At 44.8% G+C, this 25,713-nt stretch overlaps 1 protein-coding gene across 1 annotated transcript in view; it reads left to right on the top strand.

Moving 5' to 3' along the window:
- The window catches only part of kcp (kielin cysteine rich BMP regulator), a 176,061-nt gene that overhangs the window by 15,931 nt on the left and 134,417 nt on the right, over window positions 1–25,713 (top strand). The window contains exons 2-4 of the mRNA XM_062982751.1: window positions 2,197–3,248; window positions 11,308–11,864; window positions 13,452–13,524. Of these exons, the coding sequence (XP_062838821.1) occupies window positions 2,197–3,248; window positions 11,308–11,864; window positions 13,452–13,524 (1,682 nt within the window). The remainder of the gene's footprint in view (window positions 1–2,196; window positions 3,249–11,307; window positions 11,865–13,451; window positions 13,525–25,713) is intronic.

Genomic DNA, 25,713 nt, shown 5'->3' with positions numbered 1-25,713 from the left:
GGGAAGGTAACAGCGCTCCATGCAGTCATGCCTGTGGCCACATGACCTTGGAGGTGTCTACGGACAACGCTGGCTCTTCGGCTTAGAAACGGAGATGAGCACCAACCCCCAGAGTGTGAGTAGATCAATAGGTACTGCTCCGGCGGGAAGGTAACAGCGCTCCATGCAGTCATGCCTGTGGCCACATGACCTTGGAGGTGTCTACGGACAACGCTGGCTCTTCGGCTTAGAAACGGAGATGAGCACCAACCCCCAGAGTGTGAGTAGATCAATAGGTACTGCTCCGGCGGGAAGGTAACAGCGCTCCATGCAGTCATGCCTGTGGCCACATGACCTTGGAGGTGTCTACGGACAACGCTGGCTCTTCGGCTTAGAAACGGAGATGAGCACCAAACCCCAGAGTGTGAGTAGATCAATAGGTACTGCTCAGCGGGAAGGTAACAGCGCTCCATGCAGTCATGCCTGTGGCCACATGACCTTGGAGGTGTCTACGGACAACGCTGGCTCTTCGGCTTAGAAACGGAGATGAGCACCAACCCCCAGAGTGTGAGTAGATCAATAGGTACTGCTCAGCGGGAAGGTAACAGCGCTCCATGCAGTCATGCCTGTGGCCACATGACCTTGGAGGTGTCTACGGACAACGCTGGCTCTTCGGCTTAGAAACGGAGATGAGCACCAACCCCCAGAGTGTGAGTAGATCAATAGGTACTGCTCCGGCGGGAAGGTAACAGCGCTCCATGCAGTCATGCCTGTGGCCACATGACCTTGGAGGTGTCTACGGACAACGCTGGCTCTTCGGCTTAGAAACGGAGATGAGCACCAAACCCCAGAGTGTGAGTAGATCAATAGGTACTGCTCAGCGGGAAGGTAACAGCGCTCCATGCAGTCATGCCTGTGGCCACATGACCTTGGAGGTGTCTACGGACAACGCTGGCTCTTCGGCTTAGAAACGGAGATGAGCACCAACCCCCAGAGTGTGAGTAGATCAATAGGTACTGCTCAGCGGGAAGGTAACAGCGCTCCATGCAGTCATGCCTGTGGCCACATGACCTTGGAGGTGTCTACGGACAACGCTGGCTCTTCGGCTTAGAAACGGAGATGAGCACCAACCCCCAGAGTGTGAGTAGATCAATAGGTACTGCTCAGCGGGAAGGTAACAGCGCTCCATGCAGTCATGCCTGTGGCCACATGACCTTGGAGGTGTCTACGGACAACGCTGGCTCTTCGGCTTAGAAACGGAGATGAGCACCAACCCCCAGAGTGTGAGTAGATCAATAGGTACTGCTCCGGCGGGAAGGTAACAGCGCTCCATGCAGTCATGCCTGTGGCCACATGACCTTGGAGGTGTCTACGGACAACGCTGGCTCTTCGGCTTAGAAACGGAGATGAGCACCAAACCCCAGAGTGTGAGTAGATCAATAGGTACTGCTCAGCGGGAAGGTAACAGCGCTCCATGCAGTCATGCCTGTGGCCACATGACCTTGGAGGTGTCTACGGACAACGCTGGCTCTTCGGCTTAGAAACGGAGATGAGCACCAACCCCCAGAGTGTGAGTAGATCAATAGGTACTGCTCAGCGGGAAGGTAACAGCGCTCCATGCAGTCATGCCTGTGGCCACATGACCTTGGAGGTGTCTACGGACAACGCTGGCTCTTCGGCTTAGAAACGGAGATGAGCACCAAACCCCAGAGTCAGACATGACTGGATTTAACGACGGGGGAAACCTTTACCTTTACCTATCACACAAAGGCATAAACAGTCCTGGGTCACTCCACTTCCAACTTTAACTTTAAATATTCCTATGATGGGCTGAATGCCTGGTTCTACAGCCAAGTCTTTGGATGTCTTTAGTAGTAACGGTGAGGCTGCGGACCATATTTTAGTTCTTGTGGATCACTGGTGGTGGAGGGAGCACAGGTTGGGAACCAAAGAGGAAGGAAAAGAGGGAGGGAAAAAGGGAAAAGGGGAAGAAGAGAAAGAGCAGAAGAGAGGACAGAGAGAGGAAGGAGGAGAAGGAGGGTGAGGGGAAGCAAAAAGGCCCCTGTGTTGGAAAAAAGAGGGAAGGAAAGAGGAAAGAAGAGAAACAGGCAGGGAAAAGAGTCCTTTATGACCGGCTCTTGAATGAGAGAGGCAGGAGAGAAGGAAGGAGAAGAAGAGAGAAGGAGGCAGGAAAGAAAGATGACCCTGGGTTAAAAGAGAAAGCGAGGAGGGAGGGAGGGGAGGAGGAGGAGGAGAAGGAGGGAACAAAACAGGGCAGGAAGGAGGGGAAAAGAGGGGGACCCTTTGGAGGGAGAGAGAGAGGGAAGGAGGAGAAGCGCGAGAGGAAGGAGAGAAAGAGGGAAAGAGAAGAGGAGGCGAGGGGAAGGAGGGAAGACAAGAAAGGCAGAGGGAAGGAGTGAAGGAGAGAGAGAGCGGAGGGAGGAGAGGAGAAGAAAGGGAGCAAAGTGTGAGCAGAGAGAGGAAGGGGAGAAAAGTCGGAAGAAGGGAGCGAGAGAGGGAGACGGAGGAGAGGAAGGAAGGAGGGAAGGAAGAGAGAGAGAGAGCAGGAAGGGAGACCCTTGAGGACCTCTTTCCTTCCTTCCTTCCTTCCTTCCTTCCTTCCTTCCTTCCTTCCTTCCTTCCTTCCTTCCTTCCTTCCTTCCATCCCCTTTTCCTTCCTTCCTTCCTTCCTTCCTTCCTTCCTTCCTTCCTTCCTTCCTTCCTTCCTTCCTTCCATCCATCCCCTTTTCCTTCCTTCCTTCCTTCCTTCCTTCCTTCCTTCCTTCTTTTCCCTTTTTCTTCCTTCCTTCCTTCCCACGTTCCTTCCTTCCTTCCATCCATCCATCCATCCATCCCCTTTTCCTTCCTTTCTTCCTTCCTTCCCACGTTCTTTCCTTCCTTCCTTCTCTCCTTCCTTCCTTCCTTCTTTCTTTCTTTCCTTCCTTCCTTCCTTTCTTCCTTCCATTCTCTTTTCCTTCCTTCCTTCCTTCTTTCCCACGTTCTCTCTTTCTTTCCTTCCTTCTTTTCCTCTTTCTTTCTTTCCCCCCCTCTCTCTCCTTCCTTCCTTCCTTCCTTCCTTCCTTCCTTCCTTCTGTCTTTCTTTCCTTCCTTCCTTCCTTCCTTTCCCTCTCCCGCCCTGAGGCCTCCGTGGGGATGTGGGGGGTCTTGGGGGGTCTCGGGCCCCCCCCCCCTCCTCCTCCTCCTCCTCTTCGTCCCGACGCCGCCCGCCCACCCGGACCCTCCGCTCCTGCACTACTACGCCGACAACGGTGAGCCAAGCCACTGCCACTCCCATCCTCCCCGGCACTGGGGCTCCTGGGGAGAGGGGGGGCGTTGTGGTCCAAAGAGACCCCCTTTCACATCTTAGCCTGGCCGAGAGTTTCCTAGTATCCATTCAAGTTTCCTCCTCGTTGGAACTTTGTGGCCGGGTTGGTGCTCATCTCCATTTCTAAGCCAAAGAGCCGGCGTTGTCCGTAGACACCTCCAAGGTCATGTGGCCACTGGCATGACTGCATGGAGCACCGTCACCTTCCTGCCAGAGCAGTACCTATTGATCTACTCACGTTTGCATGTTTTCGAACTGCTACGTTGGCAGAAGCTGGGGCCAACAGCGGGTGCTCACCCCGCTCCCTAGATTTAAACCAGCAGCTCAGCTGTTTAACCCGCTGTACCATCAAATGGGCAAACTGACCCTGGGCAACCCTAATGAGATTGATGATACAAGAATGGTATTGATAGAAAAAAAAAAACTTAAATATACAATAGAGTCTCACTTATCCAAGGTTCTGGATTATCCAATGCATTTTTGTAGTCAACATTTTCAATATATCGTGATATTTTGGTGCTAAATTTGTAAATACAGTCATTACAACATAACATTACTGCGTATTGAACTACAGTAGAGTCTCACTTATCCAAGACTCGCTTATCCAAGGTTATGGATTATCCAAGCCATTTTCGTAGTCAATGTTTGCAATACATCGTGATATTTTGGTTCTAAATTCGTACATACAGTAATTACAACATAACATTACTGCGTATTGAACTACTTTTTCTGTCAAATTTCTTGTATAACATGATGTTTTGGTGCTTAATTTGTAAAATCATAACCTAATTTGATGTTTAATAGGCTTCTCCTTGATCCCTCCGTATTATCCAAGATATTCGCTTATCCAAGCTTGGATAAGTGAGACTCTACTGTATATGTTTTCTTACAGATTTAAATGTGTAAATTCATAAGATAGTATGTTTGTATTGCTGAGTATTGCAGAACGTTGGATAATAAGGAGGGATCAAGGAAAAGTCTATTAAACATCAAAGTAGGTTATGATTTTACAAATGAAGCACCAAAACATCATGTTATACAACAAATTTGACAGAAAAAGTAGTTCAATACGCAGTAATGTTATGTTGTAATTACTGTATATACGAATTTAGAACCAAAATATCACAATGTATTGCAAACATTGACTACGAAAATGGCTTGGATAATCCATAACCTTGGATAAGCGAATGTTGGATAAGTGAGACTCTACTGTATTTAGGTTTTTTTCTATCGATACCATTCTTGTATCATTTTCATATAGATATCTGTGCCTTATTGATCGTCAACCCTAATGAGGCCCTGAACATCTTCAAAAGACTCCTTTGCTGGCTGGGGATGGTGGGTGTTAGAATCATAGAATCATAGAATAGTAGAGTTGGAAGAGACCACATGGGCCATCTAGTCCAACCCCCTGCTAAGAAGCAGGAAATCGCATTCAAAGCACCCCCGACAGATGGCCATCCAGCTTCTGCTGAAAACCCTCCAAGGAAGGAGCCTCCACCACGGCCCCGGGGAGAGAGTTCCACTGATGAACATCCCTCACAGTGAGGAAGTTCTTCCTGATGTTCAGGTGGAATCTCCTTCCTTTCCTGTAGTTTGAAGCCCTTGTTCCCTTGCGTCCTAGTCTGCAGGGCAGCAGAAAGGAAGCTCCCTCCCTCCTCCCTAGGACTTCCCTTCACGTATTTGTACATGGCTCTCATGTCTCCTCTCAGCCTTCTCTTCTGCAGGCTAAACATACCCAGTTCTTTAAGCCGCTCCTCATAGGGCTTGTTCTCCAGACCCTTCATCATTTTAGTCTCCCTCCTCTGGACGCTTTCCAGCTTGTCAACATCTCCCTTCAACTGTGGTGCCCAGAATTGGACACAGTGTGATTCCAGGTAACGTGGTCTGACCAAGGCAGAATAGAATAAGGGGGAGCAGGACTTCCCTGGATCTAGACGCTATTCCCCTATTGATGAGGCCAGAATCCCATTGGCTTTTTTAGCTGCCGCATCACATTGTTGGCTCATGTTTAACTTGTTGTCTACAAGGACTCCAAGGTCTTTTTCGCACACACTGCTGTCAAGCCAGGCATCGTCCCCCATTCTGTATCTTTGATTTCCATTTTTTCTGCCGAAGTGAAGTATCTTGCATTTGTTGCAGTCCAATCTCAATTTTCCCCTGGTATAGGATCCTCTGCTGGCTGAGGATGGTGGGTATTGCAGTCCAAAGAGCATTATAGGATTATCTTCCCATTTCTGTGGAGGAACATGAAGTTGACTACAACTCCCATCCTCCCCGATGAATTATCTTGTCTGGCTGAGGGCTGATGGGCTTTGTAGTCCAACGGCCTCTTTGGGGCATAGGGGTGGCTCTGTTCTCCTTTCTCGAGGCCAAGGAGCCAAAAGGCAATGCAAAGGTTGACTACAACTCCCATCCTCCCCGATGAATTAGCTTGTCTGGCTAAGGGATGATGGGCTTTGTAGTCCAACTGCCTCTTTGGGGCATAGGGGTGGCTCTGTTCTCCTTTCTGGGGGCCAAGGAGCCAAAAGGCAATGAAGAGGTAGACTACAACTCCCATCCTCCCCAATGAATGATCTTGTCTGGCTGAGGGATGATGGGCTTTGTAGTCCAATGGCCTCTTTGGGGCATAGGGGTGGTTCTGTTCTCCTTTCTGGGGGCCAAGGAGCCAAAAGGCAATGAAGAGGTTGACTACAACTCCCATCCTCTCCTGGATCTCAACTAGTTGTGTTTGGGGCTGATGGGTATTGTAGTCCAAACAGCATTATGGGATTCCCTTCCCATTTTTGGGGAGGCAAAGCAAAGGGCAGGAGATCAACTACAACTCCCATCCTCTCTGGTAAATAACCTTGTCTAGCTTGAGAATGATGGGCTTTGTAGTCCAACTGTCTCTATGTGCTTAGGGATGACTCTGTTCTAATTTCTGAGTGCTAAGGAGCCAAAAAGCAATGAAGAGGCAGAGTGTTGACTACAATTCCCATCCTCCCCTGGATCTCAACTTGGCAGTGCTTGGGGATGATGGGTATTGTAGTCCAAAGATCTCAGTGGCACAAGGGGATGACCTCTGTTTCTAGGGGACAAGGGGCCACAAAGAAGGGGTTGGAGGTGGACTTCAACTCCCATCATCCCCTAGCAAAAATCCCAGGTTAGTGAGTGCATTGTAATCCAATGAGCTCCACTAAAAGCCAATTAGGTTGAGAGTAGATGGTAACTACAACTCCCACAATCCCCTGGTATAGGATCCTAGGCTGGGGATAATGGGAATTGTAATATGAAGATCTCTGAAGATCAAGAAGCACAAAGCAAGGAAAGTAGTTCCCATTTTGGAACTACAGCTCCCATGCCTGGGGATGATGGGATCTGGTATGGGCAATTGAGTCCAAAAACCCCAATGGGGATGCAAGAGATCCCACTCAAATCGTTCCCTTTTTTCCATGGAAAAAAAGAGAATTCCAGAAAAAAATTCCAGCGCTATAAAAATAGTATTTATCTGATCTGGCTCCGTCGGTTTAAATATGATGTTCACACACGTCCAGGGCTTTGTTTGTAACTATGTCAAGAGGACAACATGTGTTTCCATTATGCTTAAATTCCCAAAGAAATCAAAGCGCTTGAAGAAATATCCATAAAGAGGGTCACGCTAAGTATAACTTGTGTCAATACGATTTCATTTTCCTTTGCTAAATTGTAACACTAGTTTGTGGCGTTGTTGTCTTCCAAGTGGTTTCCTTCCTTTGGTGGCCCTAAGAGAAACGTTTTACATGGTTTGGGAACCTGTAGCACTGAGAGGTGGGAGTTAAAGTGGTATCAAACTGGATTGATTCTGCAATGTAGACGCACCTGCATCCAGTCCACAAAGGTTTCAACCCACACATATGGAAAACTAACTGTATTTATTATTATTATTTTATTATGACACAGCAAGCAAGATAGATATGCTGGATTTCGTATCACAAAATCACAAGTCGAACCCTTCCCAAGTGTCTAGGACTGTGTGATGTATTTTCGGATGATGCACGCAGATCCCAGCAGGGTGGCCTTTTGCAGTTGGCAGATCGTAATTTTGTCAATGTCTATTGTTTCCAAATGCCGGCCGAGATCTTTTGGCACGGCACCCAATGTGCCCATCACCACCGGGACCACCTGCACTGGTTTCTGCCAGAGTCTTTGAAGTTCAGTCTTGAGGTCCTGAGAGCGGCTGAGTTTTTCCTGTTGTTTTTCATCAATGCGACTGTCACCTGGGATGGCAACATCAATGATCCAAACCTTTTTCTTTTCCACAACTGTGATGTCTGGTGTGTTGTGTTCCAGAACTTTGTCAGTCTGGATTCGGAAGTCCCACAGTATCTTTGTGTGCTCGTTTTCCACGACCTTTGCAGGTTTGTGATCCCACCAGTTCTTTGCTGCTGGGAGGTGGTACTTGAGGCATAAGTTCCAATGAATCATTTGGGCCACAGAGTTGTGCCTCTGTTTGTAGTCTGTCTGTGCAATTTTCTTACAGCAGCTGAGGATATGATCAATGGTTTCGTCGGTTTCCTTGCAGAGTCTGCATTTGTTGTTTGTATGATGACCTTTTAGAATTGAAGAATTATGGTACAGTAGAGTCTAACTTATCCAAACCTCGCTTATCCAAGCCTCTGGATTATTCAATGCATTTTCATAGTCAATGTTTTCAATATATCATGATATTTTGTTGCTAAATTCGTAAATACAGTAATTACAACATAACATTACTGTGTATTGAACTACTTTTTCTGTCAAATTTGTTGTTTAACATGATGTTTTGGTGCTTAATTTGTAAAATCATAACCTAATTTGATGTTTAATAGGCTTTTCCTTAATCCCTCTTTATTATCCAAGATATTCACTTATCCAAGCTTCTGCCAGCCCGTTTATGTTGCATAAGTGAGACTCTACTGTATTATTATTATTACTACTAATATTATTATTAATGCAGACACCCCAAAGGCCAAATTCGAGGCCTTTGGTAGGCAGATGTCCCTGTGGTTCCTGCCGCTCCTCCGATGTTCCCTTTGTCTCAACCAGAAGGCTTTCTATGAACCGCAAAACCACGGCTGGCTGGGCCCTTTTCCCAGAAATGCGATGCGAGTTAATGAACTCCAGCTGGTGTTGCTCCAAAGTTTGGGGGGAGCCAGGAAAGGACGGGGGAGGTGGAGGGTGGGAGCCGGTGGTGTCCCTTTGACCACTCACTCTCCGCCTTGGAGAGGTTTGGAGAAGCCGCAGCTGGAACCACGGCGGGGCCTTTGCCCTCTTCCTCTCCCAACCTTCAGTGTCCTTAGGAAAGTCCTCGTTTCGTACCACAACCCCCAGCATGCCCTAACCTGTGTTGATTGATAGGTTTGCCAGTTCTCAAGTGGAAAACAAGCTGTCCTCCAGGTTTTGGGAGCTCAACTCCAGTCATAAGCAAAGGTTGTGGTTGTTGCCTTGTGCCTTGGACAAGCCATTATTTCAAAGAATCCTAGAGTTGGAAGAGAATCCCTCACCATGGGCTGGGAATGCTGGGAGTCCCCGTGCAAAAACATCAGGGAAGTAATGTGATTGTTACCATTGTTTTATTGGGAGATGCTACTTAGACTTGGGAAAGTAAGCCTTTTAAACAGGCATGGGCAAATTTCAGCCCTCCAGGTGTTTTGGACTTCAACTTCCACAATTCCTAACAGCCAGTAGGCTGTTAGGAATTGTGGAAGTTGAAGTCCAAAACACCTGGAGGGCTAAAGTTTGCCCATGCCTGCTTTAAAAGATGCCCAGGGCCCCTTCTCTATAATGGTTTGTGGTGTTCCTCAGTCACCGGTCAAAAAGAAATGGGAATAAGGCAGGCCAAAGATTCGTAAGGCACCGTTCCAAGTCTGGATGAGTCTCAAGGGATCTGTTACCACATTTCTACTTTGAGCATACTATGTCCTCAACAGCTGTTAGATGAACTTTTAGTGAGATTCCACCTAAATATCAGGAAGAACATCCTGACAGTTAGATCTATTCAACAATGGAATGTGCTTCTGCCTGGGAGTCTGGTGGTGTCTCCTCTGGATGTAATCAAGCAGAGTCTGGATAGCCATCTGTCGGGAGTGTTGGGAATCACCCTGGACTACTCAAGTCTAAATGTAGTCAGATAGATGATAGAGTTAGATTGAGGGAATCCTTTCCCCGTTTCCAAAGCATGCCTAGATAGGATTCACCATTGTTTCCTGCTTCCCATCCTATTTAATGTCAGCCCACCCTTTGATGTTTCTAGAAATGTGATCTCTCCTAGGGCTTTGACGTAACTTCCCCAATTTGGCTTTTGGAATGTTTATGGCCCTAGAGAAGAACAGCCCCACGAGGCTTGGTCGCCATTCCAGCTTCCTGCTTTGTTCCAGAGAGGACGCACCTCTGTCCTCTAATAGCCAAGATGTAGCTATCTAGAGCTTGGTTATTTTAATCCCTCTATGTGGATTAGAACAGGATAGATTAGATAGTTAGGTCCAAACCTTTTCTATCCATCAGTTGATTTCTTTTTACCTCAATAAATGCTTTTAAACTTTAAAGCTAACTTTGCATCCCTTTGCCTTCCTGATGACACAGAGGCCTTTCAAAACTCACACCGTGTAAGTCTCACCTCTGCTGCAATTTTTACTCTCCTATTTTAATGGGAGTTTACCTCATAAAGAGGGTGATTAGAGCTTAACAGCTCATCCATTCCCAACAGGGAGGGCTTGCATTGTGTCTTCCTTTGTGGCAGAAGAGGTTGGACTGGATGAGCCTTGGGATCTCTCCCAACTCTAGGATTCGGTGATATGCTGGGGACTCTTTTGGGTCTAACCTCTCCCCCTTGTCTGTTGTAATTCAGCCTTTGATTGTGTCTGATCTCACTGGGGATTCTGGGCCTGTTAGATAGTCTGATGATGGCATTGCTGAGCCTGTGAGCCAGTGTTGTGTCTCTCCTGTTTCTGAAGGCCACATTCCTGAAGGGGACCCAGAGCAGCCTTTCTCTAGGGAAGCAAGTTCTGAAGATGAATTGCCAGGTGAAGAGAGTAATGAGCCAGGAGATAGGAGGCAGAGCTTCCATAAACTTCGGACGCGTTCTCAAGTGCGTTGAAGATCATTATTATTATTATTATTATTATTATTAAACTTTATTTGTACCCCGCTAGCATCTCCCGAAGGACTCGATGCGGCTTACAAAGGCCAAGGCCTCAACACACAATATAACAATACAAAACAAAAGGCAAATTAAAACAATTAAAACAGTATAAACAACAAGCAGTAAACAATATGCTAAAACACAATAAAACTGGGCCGGGCCAGAGTAATGGGTACAAGATTAAAAGTGCTGATGTGACAGGTGAAATATAAGGCTTATAGGGCAAGTGCAGGGTGCGATATGCAATCTAAGTTCTAATAAAGTGCTTATGGGACTTGGTGTTGGAGATTTCCTATTAATATGGGAAGGCACATTGGAACAGCCAGGTCTTCAAGTTCTTTCTGAAGACTGCCAATGTAGGGGCCTGTTCAAGATCATTGCACTTGTTAGCTAATGATCTGCTTGTAAAAGTAAACAAAATGATTTCTTGGCAGTCTATGAGACAGAAAAAGCTTTATATGAAGCAGGGAAATGGTTTTAGACCAGTCTGGGCAACGTTGGAGTTTAATGAACATCTTGCATCAAGCCATAGTCAAGAGAATTTTTAGTTTCACTTTTCAGCTATCAAAGTTCTTGTTTTCCAAGTCTAAGGGATTATTCTGGACTTCTGTGTATTAGATTTTATGCTGCCGTGCTTATCTGGATATTTTATATTCTTGGTTTTTGGAATTCTACCTCTGTATCTTGGAGTTAAGGGGTTATTGCATATCTTTGGACAAACTTGTTTTTACCATTTTATTGCTTTTCTTTTTCTATATTCTTCAATAAGCTGCTTGCTGATTTATACTGGACTGGCGTGATGGTTAACTACAGAGGTGTTCCTCATCTGGGATTCAAGATTGTCTTCCTTTCTTCCTTGCAGTCCTTGACCTCCTGGAGGCGCTGAACATCACCCGCTCGGTGCTGGGGGTCACCAAGGCCAAGGGCCCTGATCCGGGGGTGCCGGCCTGGAAGTTCCGCCCCCGGGTCCCCCACCTGACGTTGCCCTGGGATTACTCGGTCTACCTGCTCTCCACAGTGCAAGGGGCCCTGGGCTTCCACTTCGTGGCCCGACAGAGCCGGGGCTCTGAGGGGACCCTCATCTCCCTGGTCTCGCCAGCCGCTCTCAAGAGGGATGGGCACCCGCTTCTGCAGCTGGTCTCCAACACCCGTGCCGACCACCTGCGGTTGGACTACCGCGCTGTCCACAACATGGAGCCCGCCCGGCTGGTCTTCCCTACCGGCAACCCCTTTGCCCACAGCCGCTGGGTCCGGCTGGCCCTCAACCTGGAGCCGTTGCGCATCACACTCTTTGTGGATTGCCAGGAGCCCTTCATCTTTGGGAAAAGCGGCGGGGAGGAGGTGCTGAGCCTCATCCTGCCCCTGGATCTCCAGATCACCTTCGCCAGTGTCTTGGGGGACAAGACCAGCAAGTTCCTGGTAAGACTTAGGGCGCTTCCAGACAGCAAAAAAATGTGGGTTTTTAAGAGAAGACAAAGAAGGCTGGGACCTGAGAACATGACAGACCTGTAGGTCTTGGGATTTATTCCCCTGCCGTCCTCTCTGTCGCACCTCAGGTTAGATTCATCTTGCTAAATACACCAGGCTGCACACAGGGTATAGTCTTTTGTAGTTTATTGGAAGATAGGAAACAAGTAGTTCTTAAAAGCAAAAGTAAAGTTTCAAAAGATTGATGCAAAAACAAAGCTACATAGAATAATCCAAGAAAACATAAGGCATAAAACAAGTTCCATGAATGCTTGACAAGGTCTCATAACTTGAATACACAAGGCTGCAAGGTAATCAGGAAAGCAAGAGCTAGCTTCTATACTCCACAATGAGACTTTGCTTTTGACAAAGATTTCTCTCTCAGCACACCCTTTAATATTCTCTGCATAGCATGAATGCATTTCTTTGGCCTCTGACCTCTTTCTTGTTTGCTATTCTAACGCTCTTGTGCCGAAATTCCAAACAGCCAGCCAATCCTGAAGAAACAAGGTAGCATGAGCTTCAAAAATACAATCCAAACACAGAATCTGGGCAGGAACCGAAGTGAGGATCTATTTCCATGAGCAGAGACAAGACAAAAGTTAAGCTCCCAAATTCAACGTTGCTCTGTCTGAAATCTTCCCCAGTTTCACCCCTTTTTAACCATGCTTGCAAGCTAGAAAAACTTCCCTCTGAGCTTTGGCTCCCACGCGCTTGCTTGGGATTCTCACAGAACGCCTGGGACCAATTCTCAACCTTAATCTCGTGTCTGTCTAAGGAAAACTCCTCTGCCTCACTGCCTGAGCCATCTGGACTTTGTTGATATTCATCTGGACGTTGTTGATATTCAAAATCCTGTGAAAGGTCATCCTTATCACTAACTTCAGCTTCCCTGCTAGACTGCGGCCTTTCTAACAACTCAGAGCTTTCAACATTACCTTGATCAACCTGCATTTCTGACAATTCAGAGCCTTCAATATTTCCTTGATCAACCTGCTGAAACCCAAATCCCCCTTCATCATCAGACTGAACCACAACAGATATATGAAATGCAAGCAAATATAAAAAAGGAATTGACGTTCACCAGGTTATGTCCATAAAAGCAAAAGTCCCAAAAATCCATTCAGAGAAAGTCTCTAAAATAATTTCACCAATATATGCAAGAACAAGGTACATAAATCCAAGGCAGGCAAAACTATGCCCACCTTTGTACGCCGTTCCTCATAGTGAATCATGGCTTCCAGGCCTTTGATCATTTTGGTGGTCTTTCTCTGGTCGCCTTTCACCTTATCCATATCTTGAACTGGACACAGGACTATTCTGACCAAAGCAGAAGAGAGTGGGACTAGGACTTCCCTTGGCTTTTTTAACTGCCACATCACACATAGTAGTCCCAACTCTGTCATACCCTTAAGTTTTTGTGTTTGTTTTCTTTTTATTTCTTCTTCTCTGCCCTCCTCCTTGATTTTGCCAGCCGCAATGTCTTCCATACTCCTTTTCCCTTCTGCACTTTTGAAGGCAGCTTCCTTTCTTCTTCAGGGCTACTGGCAGACGGCAGAGATTTCGCCCAGCGGCTTCCCACATCGTCCCTGGCACTGTGACAACCTCCCAGGTAAGAACTGGAGGGTGGTGACAACACTAGGGTGCATCTACACTGTAGAACTAATGCAGTTCGATACCACTTGAACTGCCATGGTGCAATACTACAGAGTCCTGGGACCTGGGACCTTGCAAAATGATAACATCCAGGATCACATAACTATTGAGCCATGGCAGTTCAAGTGGTGTCAAACTGCATTCATTCTATGAAAAATTCCGCATTCCTGTGCAACCATCTGAGGAATTCAGAGAGTTATACTCCTCCAAATTGGAAGCTGGGTGGTCAAGCGATACTAGTATTTGACAAGAGACCTATCTACATTGCCATATATGGTCAGTGTAGACCGATCTAATGCAGTTTAACTGCATTATAGGAGTCTACACTGATAATAAAATACATTGAATTTCATTCTCATCATCATTGGCAATCCCTCGTGTCTGAGTAAGATTACCTTCCAAGTGTAGGGGCTTGGTGGTAGGTTCTTAGGTGACTGTAGACACCTATTTTGGATCCGTATGAACTTTCACAGTGAGGACATCGGTTTCGAGATGGAAGGCAGTCCTGACAGGAGTTAGCTTGACACGCCTTCTTCTTCTTCTTCTTCTTCTTCTTCTTCTTCTTCTTCTTCTTCTTCTTCTTCTTCTTCTTCTTCTTCTTCTTTTTCTTCTTCTTCTTCTTCTTCTTCTTCTTCTTCATATGTTTCTCCCTTTCGCCCTCCATTCGTGCCTCTTCAAATTCCACATTACTGTTGGTCAAGGGCCATAGCTTCCCAGTTCTATGCCACAGTCTTTAAGGCTGGCTTTAAGTCCACCTTTCAATCTCTTTTCTTGTCCACCAACATTACGTTTTCTGTTCTTGAGTTGGGAGTATAGCAACTGCTTTGGGAGGTGGTAATTTCGGACAATGTGGCCAGCCCAGCAAAGTTGATGCCATAGGAACAATGCTGGTGGTCTCTGCTTCTTCCAGAATGCTGGTATTTGTCCACCTGTCTTCCCAAGAGATTTGCAGAATTTTTCAGAGGCAACGCTAATGGAATCGTTCCAAGAGTTGAATGTGACATCTGTAGGCAGACCACGTTTTGCAGGTGTAAAACAAGGTTGGGAGGACAATAGCTTTCTAAACAAGCACCTTAGTATCCCTGTGGATGTCCAGATCCTCAAACACTCTGCTTCATTCGAGAAAATGCTACACTCACAGAGCTCAGGTGGTGTTGTATTTTGGTGTCGAAATTGACTTTTGTGGAGGTGGTTGCCAAGGTAGTGGAAATGGTCAACATTTTCTAACATTACACCATCAAGCTGTATTTCCAGCACAGAATCATAGAATCATAGAATAGTAGAGTTGGAAGAGACCTCATGGGCCATCCAGTCCAACCCCCTGCCAAGAAGCAGGAAATCGCATTCATAGCACCCCCGACAGATGGCCATCCAGCCTCTGCTTAAAAGCCTCCAAGGAAGGAGCCTCCACCACAGTCTGCAGCAGAGAGTTCCGCTGCCGAACAGCCCTCACAGTGAGGAAGTTCTTCCTGATGTTCAGGTGGAATCTCCTCCTTTCCTGTAGTTTGAAGCCCTTGTTCCATTGCGTCCTAGTCTCCAGGGCAGCAGAAAACAAGCTCGCTCCTTCCTCCCTATGACTTCCCTTCACGTATTTGTACATGGCTATCATGTCTCCTCTCAGCCTTCTCTTCTGCAGGCTAAACATGGCCAGTTCTTTAAGCCGCTCCTCATAGGGTTTGTTCTCCAGACAGTTGATCATTTTAGTCGCCCTCCTCTGGACGCTTTCCAGCATGTCAACATCTCCCTTCAACTGTGGTGCCCAGAATTGGACGCAGTGTGATTCCAGGTAACGTGGTCTGACCAGGGCAGAATAGAAGAAGGGGGAGCAGGACTTCCCTGGATCTAGACGCTATTCCCCTATTGATGCAGGACAGAATCCCGTTGGATTTCTTAGCAGCCGCATCACATTGTTGGCTCATGTTCACCTTCCTCCCCACGAGGACTCCCAAGATCTTTTTCGCACGTACTGCTGTCTAGCCAGGTGTCCCCCATTCTGTATCTTTGCATTCAATTTTTTCTGCCGAAGTGAAGTATCTTGCATTTGTCCCTGTTGAACTTCATTTTGTTATTTTCAGCCCATCTCTCTAGTCTGTCAAGATCATTGCAGAGGGATTGGTTGGTGCCTTTGGCTGGTAGAGCACTTTGATTTTCTCAGTGTTCAATTAGAGGCTGAGCTTCTCGTATGCTTCTGCAAAGGCGTTTAGGTTGGCTTGTAGATCTTCTTCTGAATGAGCACAGACTACGCTATCATCAGCGTACTGGAGTTCTATAACAGATGTTGTTGTGACCTTGGTTTTGGCTTTCTGAGGCTAAGTAGCTTGCCATCTGTCTCATAGATAATTTCCATGCCGGTGGGAAACTTCCCATCAACAAGGTGCAGTATCATAGTGATGAAGTATCTTGGGTATCATTGGTCAAGCGACACTTCCACACAGCTGAGTAAAATCCCACATGATCTGCTTTGAACTGGAATATATGGCAATTCAAAGCAGATATTGTGGGATTTTCTGCCTGGATATTCTGGGTTATATGGCTGTGTGGAAGGGCCCTCAGCCTCAGAGGAAGTCCATGACAAACCTCTTTTGGGTCAACTTGAAGGCACAAAATGGCCAACTTCCCCTGAAGTAACTTTGTTGAGCTGTTGGCCATGCAACAGAGAGAAAGCTCATCCATTGAGAGGGATCAATCAAAGGGAGAAATGCGGATCAAAGCCGTCCTCTGACTTTGGGAAAGTTTCCTCCCTTCCGAGGCTGTGACATCCATGGCAGAGAGTGAGCACAGCTGGGCCAGATGTTCCTGTTGTTGTGGGATCCGTGGGCCTTGGAGGGGATCCAGCTGGCTTTTAAGAGGCAGCTTGCAGCCCACGTCTCCGTTCCCAAAGAGCACAAAGCGAAAGGGAAGCAAGAGAGGAGGTCAGCGGAGAGGCCGAGACAGAAAGGGACGTTGCCCTCTGATTCGGAGCCAGCAGCCAAAGGGTGGGCGGGAGGTGATTCCTATGAGTTCCTTTTCTGGGACAAGAAATATTATCCAAATGGGGATTTCCACTGTAGAGAGATTGTATCCTGGCTTCACATGGCCTTGCATCCTTCTTGTTTCCTAACCCTTGCAGGCAATTTTGCTCCCCTTTGCAGTAGCCTGATATCATTCATCACAAACTGCTTCCTTATTTCTATAGTTGCCGCACAAAACTTTGCCAGTATTTAATTCACTGATGGATCCCTATCTTTTGTAAGATGTTTTATATAATACTAGCTTGTGAATCTGGCGGTGCCCGGGTTATTAGAAGGCATTGTTTGTGTTCGAATGTTAGGTCCAGATCTGTTGTTGGCTGGGTTCAGTGCTCTCTGGAATATATGGTACACTAGCTGTGCCCGGCCACGCGTTGCTGTGGCAAAGTGGTGCTGGTATTGGTTAAAAATTGTTGTATAATTTTTATTTGACATTTGTATTTTTTATTAATTTTATTGTAAGTTATCTTTTTATTTATTATATTTTATTATTTTCTTGTATTATTTTTAGTTATTTTCTGTTGTTATAGTATTTTATTGTATGAATTTTTTAGTATTTTTAATTATTTTTTAATGTTTTCTATTATTTTTTATTGGGTTGCTAGGAGACCAAGTTGGAGGAGCTTAGCCTTCTAACTGGCAGCAATTGGATAAAAGCAATTATTCCTCTCTCTCTAATTAGGACTTTATTTTTCTTTTCGTTTTGTTGTATTAACCTAGAGGCATGGATGATGGGTTGTGTTGTCAAATTTCGAGGTTGGGGGGCCTGTAGTTTTGTTGTTTTGTGGGTTGCTGTGATGCCATCACTCTTTTATATATATATAGATTATTATTTTTCTCTATTATTATTGGTATTATTATATTTATTATTTTTCCTCTATTATTGTTGCTACTATTACATTCATTTTACTCTATTTTTATTAATAATAATAATAATACATTTATTATTTCACTCTGATATTATTATTATTACATTTATTATTTTACTCTATTTATTACTACATGTATTATTTTCCTGTATTTATTATTATTATTATTATTATTATTACATGTATTATTTTACTCTATTATTACAGTAGAGTCTCACTTATCCAACATAAACGGGCCGGCAGAATGTTGGATAAGCGAATATGTTGGATAATAAGGAGGCATTAAGGAAAAGCTTATTAAACATCAAATTAGGTTATGATTTTACAAATGAAGCACCAAAACATCGTGTTAGACAACAAATTTAGCAGAAAAAGTAGTTCAATATGCAGTAATGCTATGTAGTAATTACTGTATTTATGAATTTAGCACCAAAATATCACAATATATTGAAAACATTGACTACAAAAATGCGTTGGATAATCCAGAATGTTGGATAAGCGAGTGTTGGATAAGTGAGACTCTACTGTATTAAAAGGATACATAAGCCCATTTACATTGAAGAAGATGAGAATAATGATTTAATCAGGGTCGGACAGTCTTATCTTAAATTTGAGCTTTGTGTAAATATTCAAAAACATTTAACCTACTGATGCCTCAATTAATGTCATTTTATTGGTATCTGTTTTTATTTCTGAAATTTACCACTATCGGCTTATACTTGAGTCAATGTTTTCCCAGTGTTTTGTGGTAAAATTAGGTGCCTCGGCTTATATTTGGGTCGTCTTATACTCGAATTTATACAGTACCTGTGAAATAATGTCCAAGGTGGGACAAGTGTTAACTGGCCCAATCAAGAGTCACTTAACTCCTCCCAGACAGAGGGTGCCTCCAGGCAACAAAGGCCAGACTACCTCTATGCAAATTGATTGACTTTGCAAACTTCATGGCTACTCAATGCTATTCCAGCTTGCCAATTGCAACATATACACTTGCTTCAAACAGACAAGACTTCTTCCTCCCACCCTCAACATTATTCCATGGATACACACACACACACACAGACACTCCACTTGCTTCATTGCCAAGAGAACCTTTGAAGATGTCAGCCACACATGCAGGTGAAACGTTAAGAGAGAATGCTGCTGTAAGATGGCCATACAGCCCAGAAAACTCACAGCAAACCAGTGATTCTGGCCTTCGACAATACATTCCATCTTATCAATATCCTTCTTGAACGTCTTTGCCTAGAACCGGACACAAGGCTATTACTCCAAGTGAGGTCCGGCCAAAGGAATTCCAAGAGGAAGGGGAGCAGGAAAGTGTTCATGAATCTGAGGGAGAGTTGGAATCTGAGGAGGAGACTTTGCAAGTACCCACATTTCAGGAGAGGCGAAAGGAAACAGAGCAGAGACGTCATTCAGCTAGAAATGCAGCCGAGTAATCGGGAACTGCCCTAGCAGCTGTGAGGGAACTCAGGGCTATAAATCAGAAGCAGGTGCAGCCAGCTCTTGCTGGTAATAAACTCACTCTATGTTACACCTCAGAATAGTTCACCTTGCTATAGACACCCAGTCAGACACAGGAGAAAGTCTTTTGTAGTTTTATTGAGCAAAAGAGATATAAATCAAAACAGGCAATAAAAAAGTCAATAAAAATCCATTAAACCATGAGCCATAATAATCCACAAGTCCATAAGCCAAAACAGCAAACGATAGATCCCAAAGAACAAAGGCCCAAAGGTTTGAAAGATCCAGGAACAATAATCTTTCTTAAGCATGAAGCAAGAACATCCACACAGATGAAGCGAGGATTTGCTTTGACAAAAATCTAACGGCAAACACACACTTTTAAAAGCACCCCAGAAAGGCATTCCTCTTTCCTGAGGAGGCCTCTCTCTTGCCCGCCAGTCTTACACTCCTATGGGGCTGAACACCTTTCCATAACAACCGGTCCGCCCTAGATAATTCAAGGTCCTCATTATCTCGCACCTGAACCGGGGCTTGAGACATCTCTTGTTCATTAATTCCCATGGGAATGTCATTCTGGCTGTTATCTACGGCTTGTGGGGTCAACAGTTCATTCTGCTCAACAGTTCATTCTGCTCAAACTGCATTTCTTGAGCCTCTGAATCAGCCTGTATTCTCATTCCCATATCATCATCCTGAAATTCATCCTGTATTTCATCGTCTGACTCATCTGGCTCTTGTATCTGAAACCCAGAATCCCCTTCTTCATCCTCACTCTGGCTATGCTGTAGCTGAGTCACAACACTCTAATGCCTTCGCTCCCCGTGTGCCTGCTTCGAGTCTGCATCTGGATTTATTGCTGTTTCTTTGTTTGGAGTAAGACTGCTATTTGATTTGGGAGTTTATCAGAGACTAAGATCTGGGTTTGCCCTAAGACTTCCTTGCTACCTCTTGCATTATTCCACTGAGTATGTTGTACTTTGCATTTTGCTGAAGTAAAGCAGTTTCATTTACTTACTGTTGTGGAATTTCGTTTGGACGCGGGTGAAGAAAGCGGACGTTGTCTTCAAGATAGTTTACTTTTGACCAAGAGCAGGTGACAATGTTCGCTAATGCCCAAAAAAATGCAATGCCACACCTTGCCTGGAGTGGCTTTCCAATTTATACAATTTTACAGAAGCATGCGCAGAAAGCTAACTGACAATGGAATTTGCTGACTATTATAATCCTTTTGGACATGTGTAGTTGCCTTGTAACTTAAATAACTCATTACTCATCACATCAGGTGAAGTGTCCATAGTTTGCTCCACGTCTGCACTATCCTCAGGTGACATGTTCATAGTTCATCCCACGTATCATCCAGCAGCCAAATAATTACTGCAATTTGCATGACTTTATATTGTGAGCAAAGAGCAAATGTCAGGCAGAACACGTCCTGTCAACATTCTCATGGAAAAACAAGATTTTTGAGTAAGGGTCATCTAGGTAAGGGATTTTTAGCGTCTTTAAATAAAATATTCAAGAGCTGCTACATTATTACCACAGTGTTTTAAGGCTGTTCTTGAAAGACAAAACAGGACAAAAGCATAAGAGAGTGGGACTAGGAGTTTACTCCATGTAGAGTCTCTACTTCTTTCAATGCAGCTTAGAATCGCATTGGCCTTTTAAGCTGCTGCATCACAACACAGGTTCATGTCCAATTTGGTGCCATCTGCAAATATGATAAGCTTGTCTTCTATCATCCAAGTCATTGATAAAGATGTTGCATAGCCCTGAAAGTTCATGGCAGTTAACGTGGAACCAAACCACATTAATTCCACAATGTGTAGATGCAGCCTTTATCACGTGGGATAATGCCGGGTTCCTTCCAACCTCTACTCCATAAAGAAGCAACTGCGATCTAAACTGTGACGGCCGGCCCCGGCTACAGACTCTAATGGGATTACGGGGGAAAGGGGCATGGTTAATCAAAGTGATTAACTTGAGTCTTAAATATTTTTGAGACAATTTGCCAAGTCTGGGAACAGTGTGAAAAAAGGGGGAGAGGAAAGCAAAACAAGCTGGAAAAGGGCTTCGGGCCAAGGTTTGCTTGCGGGGTCTCGGCTCTGGTTTTGGCAAATGGCCGGATCGCTGGGCTGGGAAAGGGGGCAAGCTCTCATCAAGGAGAAGAAGGCCTTCCTAAAACAGCCTTTGGTGGCACAGTGAGTTAAACTGCTGAGCTGTTGCACTTGCTGATCAAAAGGTTGGTGGTTCGAATCCAGGAAGCAAGGTGAGCACCCGCTGTTAGCCCTAGCTTCTGCCAACCTAGCAGTTCGAAAACATGCAAATGTGAGTAGATCAATGGGTACCGCTCTGGCGGGAAGGAAACGGCACTCCATGCAGTCATGCCAATAGCCACATGACCTTGGAGGTGTCTATGGACAACGCCAGCTCTTCGGCTTAGAAAACGAGATGAGCACCAACCCCCAAAATCGGACACGACTAGACTTAACGTCAGGGGAAAACCCTTTACCTTTTGAAACAGGCATGGGCCAACTTCAGTCCTCCCTCCAGGTGTTTTGGACTTCAACTCCCACAATTCCTAACAGCCGGTTAATTTACTGAAGTTAAAGATGAAGCATAGTCATGCATATAGACAGATTGCTATAAATGTATATAAATGTAGTTTTATTTGGTAGTGGGCTACGCAATGCTCCCGTTGGGTGGATCAGGTCATGTAAGTGTTATTTATTGCTATAATTGTATTATTTTACTTTGCTTAATAATGTGTTATTATGTTGCTATGTAATCTATGTTGTTTTTATGATTGGAAACGGCCCTGAGTCCCATCCGGGAGATAGGGTGGTATATAAAGTTTTGTTGTTGTTGTTGTTGTTGTCGTTGTCGTTGTCGTTGTCGTTGTCGTTGTGTTGTTGTTGTTGTTGTTGTTGTTGTTGTTATTATTATTATTATTATTATTATTTTATTATGACACAGCAAATAAGATCTATATGCTGGATTTCGTTTCACAAAACCACAAGTCGAACACTTCCCAAGTGTCTAGGACTGTGTGATGTATTTTCGGTTGATGCGTGCAGATCCCAGTAGGGTGGCCTTTTGCAGTTGGCAGATGGTGATTTTGTCAATGTCTATTGTTTCCAAATGCCGGCTGAGATCTTTTGGCACAGCACCCAGTGTGCCCATCACCACCGGGACCACCTGCACTGGTTTCTGCCAGAGTCTTTGAAGTTCAATCTTGAGGTCCTGATAGCGGCTGAGTTTTTCCTGTTGTTTTTCGTCTATTATTATTATTATTATTATTATTATTATTATTATTATTATTATTATTATTATTATTATCTGCAATTGGTTAAGCAACCGAACCCAAAGGGTGCTTCTCCCCAATGGTTCTTCTTCTTCATCCTGGAAAGAAGTTACTATTATTTGGATGCCATGAAGAAGGTTCGGTCCTGGGCGCAATACTGCTCAACATCTTCATTAATGACTTGGATGAAGGTTTAGATCAGGGGTCCCCAAACTACGGCCCAGGGGCCACATGCGGCCCATTGAGGCCATTTATCCGGCCCCCGTGGCACAAAGGCTGAAGGGGGTTGGGCTAAATGGTCCAAGGGGTCTCTTCCAACCCTCTTTTTATTATTATTATTATAAATCATGTTTTATTGATTAGCCCATCGGCCGTATCAAAACATTTAACACATAGACATACATACAACATACAACCCGCGGTACAAAAGAAGTTAAAATAAACAAGCTGTTAACAAGATCCCGTTCAGGTCAAATATCTGGATCGCCTCCACAGTTTACCCCAATTGATTCCAAATATGCAATTCTCAGCTGTGTTGCTTTGAATAGGAAAAGGGCTGTTTTGTGTGTTATTTTAGGATTCTGGCCGGCCAACCAAAATGAAGTTTTAATATGTGGGTCCCAGTGTGTTTTGTGAATAATGTATGGCCTGAGGTATTGGTCTCTCTCTTTCTTATACAGCTGAACAGTACATGTGCGATATCCTCCACCTCTAATGCTCCACAAATACAAAATCTTATTATTATTATTATTATTATTATTATTATTATTATTATTATTATTATCAACACAACGACGTTGTATGGCACAGCAAACAAGATAGATATGCTGGATTTCGTTTCGCAAAACCACAAGTCGAACACTTCCCAAGTGTCTAGGACTGTGTGATGTATTTTCTGATGATGTGTGCAGATCCCAGTAGGGTGGCCTTTTGCAGTTGGCAGATGGTGATTTTGTCAATGTCTATTGTTTCCAAATGCCGGCTGAGATCTTTTGGCACAGCACCCAGTGTGCCCATCACCACCGGGACCACCTGTACTGGTTTCTGCCAGAGTCTTTGAAGTTCAATCTTGAGGTCTTGATAGCGGCTGAGTTTTTCCTGTTGTTTTTCGTCAATGCGACTGTCCCCTGGGATGGCGACATCAATGATCCAAACCTTGTTCTTTTCCACAACTGTGATGTCTGGTGTGTTGTGTTCCAGAACTTTGTCAGTCTGGATTCGGAAGTCCCACAGTATCTTTGCATGTTCATTTTCCAATACTTTTGCAGGTTTGTGATCCCACCAGTTCTTTGCTGCTGGGAGGTGGTACTTGAGGCATAAGTTCCAATGAATCATTTGGGCCACGTAGTTGTGCCTCTGTTTGTAGTCTGTCTGTGCGATTTTCTTACAGCAGCTGAGGATATGATCAATGGTTTCGTCGGTTTCCTTGCACAGTCTGCAATTATTATTATTATTATTATTATTATTATTATTATTATTATTATTAACATTGAGGCTGGGAGGCCATCTGTTAGGGGTGCTTTGCTTGTGCTTTTGATCCACAAAGGCAGAAAGGAGTTGGGCTTATTATTATTATTATTATTATTATTATTATTATTATTATTATGTGTTAAATCTTTTATATGTTGTATTTTACTATGTTATTTAACTATTTTAACTGTTTTATTCTTATTTTATTGTATTGTGATGTACTGGTAGTGATCCTGCCAGTTGTGTAAGACACCCTGAGTCCCCTCGGAGAGAAGGGTAGGGTAGAAATATTGGAAATAAACAAATAAATAAATAAATAAATATTGCTTGGTGGCCACCTGGCCAACTATAGTCCAGCCCTCCAATGATCTGAGAGATCGTGAACTGGCCCCAAGTTTTAAAAGTTTGGGGACCCCTGGTTTAGATGGTATGCTGATCAAGTTTGCAGATGGGGCCAAAATGGGAGGGATAACTAATATTCCAGAGGAGAGGATCAAAATCCAAAATGACCTTGACAGATTAGAGAGCTGATTGGCCAAATCTAGCAAAATGTATTTCAACAAGGGAAAATATACAATACTCCACTTGGGCAGAACAAATGAAATGCAAAGATGCAGGATGAGTGACGCCTAACTCGACAAAAATCCATCTGAGAAAGATCTTGGAATCTTTGTGGAGAACATGCTGAACATGAGCCAAGAGTGTGATGCAGCAGCTTAAAAAGCCAATGGGATTTTGGGCTGCATCCAAGGAGTCGAGTGTCCAGATCGAGGAAAGTCCTGGTGCCTCTCTCTTCTGCTTTGGTCAGAAGTCTTCACCTAGAATACCACTGTGTCCAATTCTGGGCAAAGCAATTTAAAAAGGATATTGACTTAAGCTGGAAAGAGTCCAAAGGAAGAGGGCAACCCAAAGGGTCAGAGGTCTGGAGACCTTGAATCCCTCTGAGGAGCATCTTAAAGAGTTAGGTCTGTTTAGCCTTCAGAAGAGAAGGTTGAGAGGAGACACAAGAGCCATGTACACATATGTGAGAGGGTGTCCTAAGGAAGAGAGAGCAGGCTTGTTTTCTGCTGCCCTGGAGACTAAGACTCAACATAGCAATGGCTTCAAATGACAGAGAAGGAGACTCCACCTGAACATGAGGAAGAACTTCCTGACCATATGAAGAGATGGGACGAAACTAACAAAATGAAGTTCAACAGGGACAAATGCAGGATACTTCACTTCGGCAGAAAAAATGGAATGCAAAGATACAGAATGGGGGACGATGCCTGGCTAGACAGCAGTACATGTGAAAAAGACCTTGGAGTCCTCGTGGACAACAAGTTAAACATGAGCCAACAATGTGATGCAGCAGCTAAGAAAGCCAATGGGATTCTGTCCTGCGTCAATAGGGGAATAGCGTCTAGATCCAGGGAAGTCATGCTCCCCCTTATTCTATTCTGCCTTGGTCAGACCACACCTGGAATCACACTGAGTCCAATTTTGGGCACCACAGTTGAAGGGAGATGTTGACAAGCTGGAAAGTGTCCAGAGGAGGGCAACTAAAATGATGAAGGGTCTGGAGAACAAGCCCTATGAGGAGCGGCTTAAAGAGCTGGGCATGTTTAGCCTGCAGAAGAGAAGGCTTAGAGGAGACATGATAGCCATGTACAAATACGTGAAGGGAAGTCATAGGGAGGAGGGAGCAAGCTTGTTTTCTGCTGCCCTGCAGACTAGGACACAAGGGAACAAGGGCTTCAAACTACAGGAAAGGAGATTCCACCTGAACATCAGGAAGAACTTCCTCACTGTGAGAAGGGCTGTTCGGCAGTGGAACTCTCTCCCCGGGGCCATGGTGGAGGCTCCTTCTTTGGAGGCTTTTAAGCAGAGGCTGGATGGCCATCTGTTGGGGGTGCTTTGAATGCGATGTCCTGCTTCTTGGCAGGGGGTTGGACTGGATGGCCCATGTGGTCTCTTCCAACTCTACTATTCTATGATTCTATGATTCTATGTTCAGCAGTGGAACCTTCTGCCTCAGAATCTAGTGG

Source organism: Anolis carolinensis, chromosome 5 (genome assembly GCF_035594765.1).
Source record: "Anolis carolinensis isolate JA03-04 chromosome 5, rAnoCar3.1.pri, whole genome shotgun sequence".
Taxonomy (NCBI): Eukaryota; Metazoa; Chordata; class Lepidosauria; order Squamata; family Dactyloidae; genus Anolis; species Anolis carolinensis.
This window is presented reverse-complemented; position numbering and strand designations above follow the sequence as displayed.